Source organism: Neocloeon triangulifer, unplaced genomic scaffold, assembly GCF_031216515.1.
Source record: "Neocloeon triangulifer isolate White Clay Creek 2 clone unplaced genomic scaffold, ASM3121651v1 ptg000017l, whole genome shotgun sequence".
Lineage (NCBI taxonomy): Eukaryota > Metazoa > Arthropoda > Insecta > Ephemeroptera > Baetidae > Neocloeon > Neocloeon triangulifer.
The window spans coordinates 1,085,479-1,096,643 of NW_026775559.1; the positions used below are offsets into that span (position 1 = coordinate 1,085,479).

The 11,165-nt window shown below is 37.7% G+C and overlaps 1 protein-coding gene across 1 annotated transcript in view; it reads right to left on the bottom strand.

The window, feature by feature from the left end:
- Positions 1 to 10,443, bottom strand: part of LOC132203156 (neuroligin-4, X-linked-like) — a 27,467-nt gene extending 17,024 nt beyond the window's left edge. Inside the window, exons 1-4 of the mRNA XM_059630692.1 lie at positions 9,625 to 10,443; positions 1,696 to 1,857; positions 1,433 to 1,630; positions 858 to 1,146 (exon numbers count right to left, since the gene is read on the bottom strand). Of these exons, the coding sequence (XP_059486675.1) occupies positions 858 to 1,146; positions 1,433 to 1,630; positions 1,696 to 1,857; positions 9,625 to 10,063 (1,088 nt within the window). The 5' untranslated portion in view covers positions 10,064 to 10,443. The remainder of the gene's footprint in view (positions 1 to 857; positions 1,147 to 1,432; positions 1,631 to 1,695; positions 1,858 to 9,624) is intronic.
- Between the last annotated feature and the right edge of the window lie 722 nt (positions 10,444 to 11,165).

Consider the following 11,165-nt stretch of genomic DNA (forward strand, 5'->3'; position numbering starts at 1 on the left):
CCTGGAGCAGGAGAGAGATGGAGTGCCTGGCTGGAATTAACAAACCCTGCTGCTGCTGCTGCGAGGCTGTCTGCGAATTAAGTTTAGCGCGAATAAACTCCTTAAGCCCGGCTTTGGTAATAAATCGCGAGCGCGAATATCAACAAGAATTTTGAGTAGAATGCCGACGGAGATTTTTTGGCACCTCGCTTATTGTGAGAGCGACAGAATTAGGGTATTTTTAAATTTAAATGAGGCAAAAATAACGGCTGAAAAACTCAAACACAATGTTGGATAAACAAACGCATCCACCCGGTGTAAATTAGAGTGAGAGGAAAAAAATACCTCAAAGGCCTAGAATTAATTAAAGAGTGACGTTAATTAAACAAACAGAAATGATTAATCCCATGAGAGTCCTGGTACTGAAAGGGTTGGAAAAGATCTAAAATATACATTTATATTTGATGAAATAATATGGGATAAAAGATTCCAACGTTTTTCAGGTGAAAATCAAAATTTTGCTCAATTTGAAAAATTATACATCTGTAAATTAGTTTTCAGAAAATATTTCAAAACAAAAATCATAAAGATCAATCAGAATTTGAAATATATATATATTTTAATTTATCGTGCTGTCAAAGAACGCAAACGGGATGAAAATGAATTTTATTTAATGAAATGCACATTAACTTTAATCGGGAAGTTTTAGAACAAAAATTATTAAAAAATCATCAGCAAAAGTAATTTAAAGAAATATCAAAATCCAGACTATCCTGTAATATCTAAAAAGCTCTTTAATTGTAAATGACAATAAACGTGGAAATAATTCTTCAAAATTGCGCACATCAATTTGAATTGCTAAAAAAACATTTGCTGACCTGCTGAAGAGCTCTCGGTAGACACCCATGAGTATGTGGGGCTCATTGGGCACGACAGATCCGTCGACGACTGGTCCGAAGGGCGTGACGAACGCCGGCACTTGGATTGGAATGGACATGAGCTCGGACAGTCGCTTTCGGCGCAGACAAAAGGCCAGTTCGTCGGCTTTTTCGATTAGAGGGCAGTTGACGGCCTGCGCCACTTGGATTGTGTATTTCAGCGGGTTTTTCGTTATTGCCCAGTCAGCCATCGCCGTGCCACTCATCAGGATGGCCCGGTGGAATAAACCTGCAAAAAAATCAAGCGAGTGTAATATTTAAAATTTTTGATCAAGTTGGAATAAATCAGAGATTATCACAAACTGATGACTCGACCGTTCATAAAAAATGCATCAAGAGTGTAAAAATTGCAAAAATAATGAAATAAATTAAATAATTAAATAAAATTAATTGGCAATTTCCAATGACTTTGTAGAGAATTAACAAAATAAATTTCATAACATTGATTAGCTTGAAATTATGAGAAATAACGGGTGTAAGTCTGGGTAAATTTGCAAAATAAATATTGCTTTTACCTCCGTCAGCTTGCGATAATGGCGAGACGAGCAGTAAGTTTGCGCACGCCGCTCCCGTTCCGTGACCCATTAGGGTGACGCTGTTGGGGTCACCCCCGAACGCGGCTATGTTCTCCTTGACCCACTGAAGGGCGGCCACCTGGTCCAACAGACCGAAGTTGCTCACCGTGTTGCTGGTCACGCCTGGCTTCAGAAAACCTGGCCAATAACAAAAAGGAAAAAAAATGTGCTCACCGCGTTCTGTCAGATCAATATAAACCTACCTAGTATGCCGAGTCTGAAATTGATAGTGATGACGACGACGCTGCCGTAGCTGGCCAAGACAGAGCCGTCGTAAGGGTTGCCGCCGTTCCACTCGAGGGACTCGCCGTGGATGAACACAATCACCGGGTACTTGGGCAAATTGCGACCGGCGTTCGCATGACCTGCAAGCAGTAAATAAAACGACGGCTCTAAAGTGGGCAAAAACTGCAGAAAGTGTGCTTACGAGGCTAAACCCATGAAAAGTGGGCCGAACAGTTTTTATGCAGCTCGTTTTGATTAAAGCATTCAATCGAATCTCAATTAACTTGTTAGGAATTTAGTCAAGATTAGGAAACTGCCTTTCCAAAAACAATAAAATAATTTTTCCAAAATTAAAAAAGGGGAGAGTTTAAATAATAACATTATATTGCAAATGATATTATCCAAACATATAAGGTTTAAATTTATCAACAAACGGAGTGGTTCCTATTGGTATATTTCAAATAAAAATGATAATAGTTTTTATTTTGCTAAATATGAAGAACCGAAATTGTCAAAAGATTAATCAGTTTTATTCTCGGCTATGAGTTTCAGGGAGTTGTTCATTAGCACTGTGTGCCTATTTTTCTCCCAACCAATTTTTCACAATTGATTGTTGACTTGTTTGGAGAAAAATAAAATGAATTGAATTATAATAAAATAAGGTTAAAATTTCCTGTATTGCAAAATGTAGTATGTTCACATCAAAAAACTTAAGCAATTTTAACAGGTTCCAACATTAAAAGACATTAAACGGCTCAAAGTATTTTCCGCCCCTAAAGGAAGAACAAATAACTGTTTTTAAATTCGTACAGCAAAACGTGCGAGATCCCCGAGGGAGCTGTGAAAGTGCTGCCCGTCCATCAACAACACAATTGCCAATTAAGAAGGAAATTCCATTCTGCAAAGCGGACAGCATAGCACGTTTCTTTTTTCTTTTCTCTCGTAATTTTTGCGCTACTCTAATTCGCGTTTTTGGCCATGGGCTTATTAAAGGGATTTTCCTGCTGGAACAAAATGCACAAAGGCGCGCGGCGTGTTTGAAAAAAAAGCGGCGGCGCGCGCCAGATTATTTTCGTAATTAGACCGGCGCATTTTTCACAAGAAGCAGAGAGACGGGGTGTTTTTTTGCAGCCCGGCCAATATATGTACACGCGAAAATAAACGTCTACAGATTGTATCTGTCATCGTTTTTGGCAGAGAGTGACACGCCAGCCGCGTCTATTCCCGACAAATGGCAACGGAAAAATATGTATTTATTGTGAGCGAGAGAGCAAAGGAGACGCCTTATTTTCGGCCTTGTTTGCGCAACTTTTCTTCTTTTACGATATGGAGATGGCCCGGGATGCGACGACGTCACTCTTTCGAGAAGAATTGGCAAGTTTTATGACCGTGCACCCAGAACGGAAAAGTTGGTGCGACAATTCATAAATATGAAGGAGAGCAGATCAAGATAGGCTGCTGCCGGCTTTTATTGGATTAAAAATAAGTTCGGTTCTGCGCGAAATTTCTCGGCGTGCATATTTTTACATAACGTTATTCTTTTTTGTCAAGAAGCGAACAAGAAAAAAAGGGGGGATTGATCATCCTTCTTTTGACGTATTTTTAAATGGAAATCTGCTAAAAAAGCGAAATTTTTGCCATGAAATTTTGAAGTGTGCTATAAATTCTTAAATAACGAATTTTTACTTAATTGAAGTAACAATAATTCAGAGCACAGTTGATAAACAATGTGACTTCAAAAAAATCAACATTAATGCTTGCAGGGAAATTTATAATCTCTTGATTAGACTGGCAAAAGCATAAATTTTAAGAATTAATATTTTAACAAGACATTTAGTTTCAGAAATTTATTTATTCAAATTGCTAAAGAAAAAAGAGTTATTAAAAGTTATTAAGTTTTGCGAGTTCGCTGATTTTGATAAAGAAAAGGCACTCTTATTTGAAAATACAATAATATTAAATAGATTTTTATAAGAAATTAAATTATTTGCTTGAAATATTGTACGGTAATTTGTGCTAAATATTTTAAAACATAGCCGATAGAAAAATCTAAGTTCTGTAAAGAGCGAAACAATTAAAAATGTCTCAAAAACCAGAGATTAACAAAATCTTTTAAAATAATATTATTTTCTGTTTTAAAAGGTCAAAGTATTATATTGTTTCATTAGATTTGCATACTTTTTATCATAATTAACATAATTTTTTTTTGCAAATATGAATTTTCGGAATGAACTTGGAAGGAGTACAAAAAAGAAATTAAAATAAAATGCTGATCTTATACCGATTTGGTCCATGTGAAAATAATTGTGTATATTTTAAAATTGTGGAAATACGTAGATGTTTGAGTAGATTGTTAATTTATTTATTACAAGGAATGGAAACTCTCCTTAGCAATAGCGCACTAAATATTGATTGAATTTCAAATGATGCTAGCTAATAATTTTTTTTTATATTTAAATAGGTTGAGCACTCAATTTGCCGGTTAAAAGTCAATTGCAGGCAATCAACTCGTGGTGATATAATTTGCGATTTTGCTCACAAGCTGCTCACTACTCAACACGATTAATGGGCCGCGCGCTGATGTTGATGGTGTGCAATATTAAAATTACTTTCCATGCGCAACTAGGCATCGCGGAGAGAAGCTTTCACATCATCAATTATGCAGTTGGCAAAGTGCATGTCGCTTAATACACCGGTCGTGCATAGCACGCTCTCGAAGCGCCCCCTTTCGGCGAGGCCAATTTCACCCTCGATTATTTTTATTTTCATATTACTCGATTTTTATTACTGCACGGTTTTTGTGCCGCTAAACGCGCTGGCCGACGAGCTCTAATTTTAACCCGGCCGGCTAATTGGGCCGCGCCAAGATTAAAGGCTGTCCAATTTTTAGAAGCAAACGGCTCTTCTGGGTGACATTTATTCGGCCATCGGAACGGCGATTGGCAAAAAATAACGTCCTTTTAATTACATTTAGTGCTTTAAGCAGAGATACGTTGGAACAATGTTCCGGATCAATAAACCCAGGGGATATGGGGATAGGAATCATAGTTTTTAAATTTTTCTGTAATATAGCTGGAGATAAATAAAATGTTGAGCATGTTTAATGGTTTTTGCTCACTTGCGGCGGATGTGGTCTTTTTGATTCCGGAAGTTTCAGCAAAATTCTTGCTAGGGGTGGTGCCGTTTTGTCCAACAATTACTTTTCTTGAAATAAATTATTTTCAACAATTGAATGTAAACAATGTATTCGTAATAATGTAGACAAATAAACCAAAATAATTGTTTTTATTCCTATTATAAATTTCAGGAAAGCAAAAGTTAGCTTAAAATCCCTAGATTTATAGTTAAACTTTTTACAATAATCTCACTATATAAACAATTAAATGCTGGCCATATTGATATTTCCCATAGCCTTAATTCTTATCTTAATTTCAATGCAAATAAATTTTCAAATAAAAAATCCGACAAAATTATGAAATTCAAAATTTGACCTCAAACCTGGAAGCCATAAAGCTCTTTCTTTTAGAATAAATTGAACTTGCAATTGAAGATTTTGATAGTATCGAGTCATAAATCTTTGGAAGCTTCAGTAAGTTGAAACAATTTAGAATTTCAACGCCAAAAGACAAACCTCTCTTTTGGAAGTTTCCAGACTCTTAAAAATCAAATACATAAGTGATCCAGAAATATTGACTGTGATTCTCATCTCTGCGCCGGGGGCAATAAATTTGTATTCAATATTTACAAAGAAGCAAATTAGCTGAAAATTATGAGAGTACTCGATTAAACATTCCCTCTTTCACAGCACAGCGCGCAGTTTAAACAAAACCTTCATTTATTTATTACGCTGAGCTACATTATACGTAATATCGCAACAAAAGCGGAAGCAAGGAAACTTTGTTCAGTTCTCTCTCTCTCTCTCTCTCTCTCTCGCTTCGTCTACAGCAAAAAGAGCAAACATTTGTTGAACCGACACTGAAATGCAAAACAACACAGCTGCAGTAATAATTCCGACGTAGATTTGTCTCTTCTTTCTTTTTCGGAAAAACGACGAAGAGGAGCTGGTTGGGACTGTCGCGCAGAAACGCCTACGCAACACACCGCGGCGGAAAATAATCGTTGTCTTTCCCTGACAGCTCGGCTTCATAGCTTATTATGAAACGCCCGCCGTCTTGTTATCTTAAGCGCGCGCGTAACAAATGTGTATGCGAGACAAGAAGAGCAACAGTTCCAACTTTTATATTATTACGAGGGCGTGTTATTATTATTATAATTCGGGCAGACTTTGAAAAAGATCAAAGCGATACGCCACGGTGCACATTATTCTTCCGAAGTGCGATTTTGAAAATTTATTCTCTGACTCGATTTCCTTCCTGATGTAATTTTAAGTGTGCGCTTTTGTGCAACACTTTTAAGCGAGCGAGAGAGGCGCTTTTATGCGCGTCAGAGACCCGGCAAATGGGTGCTTGGAGCGCGCGAAAAGCAGCCATAGGTGAAAACGGTGTCAGCAAAAGCACCGCGTGTAAAATCATAAAAAGCACATCGTAAATTCGCAGAAAATGGAATTAGGAGAGGGTGCTTGCGAGATAAACATCTAGTTGTGCGCCGAACCCGCAACTCTCCGGTGATGCGTGCAAATGCGTGGTCGCGTTAAACTTTATGGCAAATCAACGCCCCCTGAGAGTTTAATTGGAAAATTCGCCAAACCTAGGCAGCTGTTGGTGTTTATCTATAAAAAAAAAAAAAAAAAAAAAAAATACTAGTAACCAAAAACTTGCTTACAAGAGAAAAAGCAAATAAAGAATTTTAGAGTTTTTGGTTGTCATTTTACAACATAATATAAATTAATATCAGAGGCAAATTATTTATAATATGAAATAAATTTTGGGGTTAGGAAAGATCGCCTTTAATTGTCAAAAAAAGAAAAAAGACTAATAAATCCTAGTTATGCCTTTAGAATTAAATAAAATTGAGGTGTTAGAAGAACCTTTTTGGTAAAAAAATCACCATAATTCAACAATATTTTATCACTTTAATTAAATAAAAATTAATTTTTCCTCCTTTTGAGATTTTTCACATTCAATCACCTACAAAGATTAAAATTTCAACGAAACCCATCAATAAAAAAAATCAGCACAAAATAACGCAAAATACTAAATTTGGATAAAAAAAATATTTTCAACCCATTTCAGCTAAAAAAAATCACCTCAATTGTTGCCTTTTTTTGCAACATAAAATCTCAATTTTTCCAATTGTTGTATTGTTTGGTTTTACTAAAACACGTCATCTAAAATACTTGAAATTTGAAAAAAGTAGCAATAATAATTCTGCTTCCATTATTACTTCTTATCATGGTGACAAAAAATGATTTTGTATTTTGTCGACCATTTTGGCCAAAAAGTTTTATTAGTACTCAAAAGAATTTTACGCAAGGTTTTCCTCTTCTGCTTTTATAAATATCTCGTGTGTACAAAATGACATTTTATTCCCAGTGCGATCAAACCCTAATTTACAAAAATAATACTTGAGCGCCAAAGAGCCCTTTTGGAAGCGGCTAGGCCGTGTTTTGCGTCAAACACTTGCTTTTGTTTTTATCTACCTTTGGCAAACAATTGCTTTTTTATAGCTAAACTTTGACACGCGCTCAAAGCAACTTTTTTGATAAAAGCCTCCGGCCAATAAGTTTACTTCAAACGAGACACGCTGTTGCGGCGTAAAAAAAAGCGCCGATCGCTTGGAGACGCTCGCATTTTGTGTGCCGGACCCAAACTCAAACTTTATTTGTAGTTTTGGCCCGACGGAGTTAAGAGCAATGTGTGGGGGTGGGCGGACGGACGGACGGACGGGCGTCGTTACAGCGCCACCAGCATTTGGCACCACAAGCCAAGCGCAAAATTTCATCTTTGCCGCCGGCTCTGCGAGTGCACACTTGGAAAAGAAATAATACCACGGATGTGCCGTGATTTGCAAGCAAAGTGCCGGCAGGCAGGACTTTTTTTCTTTCAAGCAGAGACTTCTCCATTTTCCATATTTAGAAGAGATGCTCATTTTTGCAGAACAAAAAAAATTAGCAACGTGACTCTTGCCGCCCATATCCATTTACGTTTAGCATGAGGAAAAATGGTATGAAAAGAAAAATTGAAATCTTGTTTTTGTTTTACCTTGATATACATTTAAGAGCAATTTTTTAAAGAGTTTGTTCCAAAATTTTCCTCACGCATTAATATAATACAATATCGTGTGTTGTAGGAATAACTTGCATTCGAGCAAGGGAAATGAACATTTTTCTTTCTTTCAAATTCTTGAAATCAAATTAAAAAGTTGGAAGAATATTGAATAAAATTGAATTCTAAATCGTCGGCTACGCGGCCAAATGGCCGATCTGGTAAATACCTCTGTGGGGAAAATGGCTAGTGGCCACTTTCCCCGTTGGGGAAAATGGCAGATGAGCCTTTTTTTAAATTTTACAGGAGAAGCAAAAAACTGATTATCTGCTCCAATTTTCAATGTTCAGATTTCAAAATTTGAACCAAAGTTCAGCATGTTATTGCAGATAATTTGGTAGACTTAATTTTCTTTTAAACCTTAATATACACCTGTTGTAAGAAATTTAAAGGGAAGTAATTCCACACTGAAAGAGTAAAACGTACAATACAATCGAAATTAAACCACTTATGCGATTATTTCCTGCTTTTCTTTGTTCAATTTAACTTGATAATAATATTTTATAATATAATTTTATTTAAATTCATCGTTTTTTATAATATTTTTATTATTTTATTTTATTTAAATTAATTTAAATTTTATTCTTTTATTTGCACAATAGTAAACAATTTTGGCATTAAAAGCATTTTTTTCTTATTTCACATGACTCGGCGTCACTTCTAATTATAATCTCATGAATAGTTTTACTGATACTTTCTATAAATTGCAATAATTAGTAAAGTAAAATCTAGCTCGGATACAACATAAAGCTTCTGGTTGCATGTCAAATATTGTAATAAAAAAATCTATATTTTACTATTTATTTAATTTTCAAATTTTATCTATTTTAAAGAATTATTTGCATTATCATGCAAAATGCATGAAAAAGCTATCACTTTCGAATACAATATTGACGAAACTTCAGCTTATTCTGATATTTTACTTCTTACTTAATGTTAGGTATTTTATTAAATTTATTAAAATTTTATTTTTATATTTTTTATATTTTCATTATTTTTAACATTTATGGCATTTAAAACAATTTTGGCATTATTCAGCAAGCGGGAATGCTGCCTGCTTGCTGTGGAACTTGGCAAGGGGGCGTGGCACTGCCTTACTTTTGCTCCCCGAACTCGCGATAGTGAGACATCTACCGAGAAAGTTGATACTTTTATGGTTGTTTCTGATGCAGATTTTTACACTGAATGCATTGGAACAATAAAAAAAATTTGTCCGGAAATGCTCATCTGCCATTTTCCCCAACGGGGAAAGTGGCCACTAGCCATTTTCCCCACAGGGGTATTTACCAGATCGGCCATTTGGCCGCGTAGCCGACGAAATGTAAATTTTAAATAATAATCTTTTTTCCGCTTTTTTCCACCAAGGCCTAAATAATTATTTTTAAATCTTTCTATTAAATTTTATTCAATTCGGATAGTTGCGTTAAAATAACTTAATATTTTTAAAATGTACTTTTTTATAATATTTTCGAGCAATAATGAAAAAAAAAATTCTTTTTATATAACTGATGAACCTTGCATTATTACCATTTTTTTTAATTTTTGTTTTCTCCTTAGTATTAGCAGTATGATTTTACGAATATTCCAAACGCAATTTAATATGAATAAACTGCATTTGATTCTAACAAAGTAATTATGGGGCGTTGGAATTTTTTTAACGATAGCAAAATTACACAAATTTACCTGATTGTGAGGTGCTGGGTGCGTAGATGTTGAGGTACAGACAATCCTCGCTTTGGTTTCGCAAATAGGGCAGCAGCCTCTTGAGGTAGTGGAAGCGACCGGCCGACATGGCCTTGAGCGCCTCCTTCTCGTTAGAGATGTCCGGCGGCTTCTGGGGACACACGGGCCCGAAACTGTCAGCCTGCCTGACCCCGGACCACGGGGGCGGTGACCCCGGGGGCATGAAACGCTGCGTGCCGACTGGCGGAGCCGCGTATGGGATGCCCAGGTACACGTTCACGTTGCCGCGGTTCGCGTTGCTCGACTTGAGCACGATGCCGCGGATCTTGCCCTGCTTTATCACAATTTCGCGCGTCGTCGGGATGCTGGCCGGTTCGCTGGCCGCCCTGCCCTCAGCCGCCAGCGTCGTCAGCACCGCCATCACAAACCACAACTTCATCTTCGCGAAAAAAGATTTCCACACACTTGATTATACTCGGAGGAAAAACAGCGAAGTTTATTTTTAGGGGCAGCCGGAAATTTGTAACAAAGAAGAATTTCACTGACAGAGGGGTGAGGCGAAACTTTGCTTTCTCGGGCCAAAATCCTTATTCTTCGTCCTCTCTTCTTATCACACAAAGGCGTCGCCGCTCCCCTAATGAAATTTCGGGCCAAACATCAAAGTTGAGGAACACACCTAGCTGGGACTTAGTTCGCAGTCAGCAAGTTCGCACAAACACGAGGAGTCGATCGCGGTCGCAGACAAGCCTCGGCTGGAGCCACCTCATTTTGCCGAATCGAGCTTTGTCCCGTCTTCGCTCAAACTGCGAGAGGCCAACGTTTCTCTCTCTCGCTGTGTCGGCCGCTTTATTTGTAAAGGGGCTAAAAATAGGCCCCATTCCTGCAGTGGCGCGCGGCCAAATGGCTGATTTGTGTGATGCGCGCTCGCTCTCGTGGCCCCGCGAGCGAGTACTCTTACTACAGAATTTTTTTTTTCAGTACGCCCGGTATAAAAAATTATTTACTACGGGGTGGTTTTCGCCGCGCATGATCCGCCCCGGTCCAGCTTCTTCTTCTCTATTTATTTACAACTTGACACAATTCTCCTCGCCGAAGGGGCGAGAAACAATTTCGCCTCAGATATATAGAGTAATGAAAAAAAATTGGCCGAGCCAGTGGCGTTCGTCGCTCGAATTATGATTAGAGCAAGTCTCGCAGCCCCGGGGCCATCTCTCCTGTTAAAAAGCTCATTTCTGCCTCTTTCGTCCGCGAAAATTGCTTGACGTCACCGTCCGTGAAGATGGATCTCGTCGTCAAGGTGATCCGCGCGCACGCGACACATCATTAAACGGGCCGCTCTTTTCGAAAAAGTTGTTCGACGCGCAACATAAACATCACATACGAGTGAGTATTTCGGCCTGTCAAACTCGCGAAAACACGGATTTGAAACGCTTTGATGCTGGATTCGCCTGGATTTATTGCTGCTCTCTCGTTACACTCTTGCCTCACGAAAACGCACAAAAATATAGAATACGTGGCCCTATTGAAAAAAAGAGCCTTCT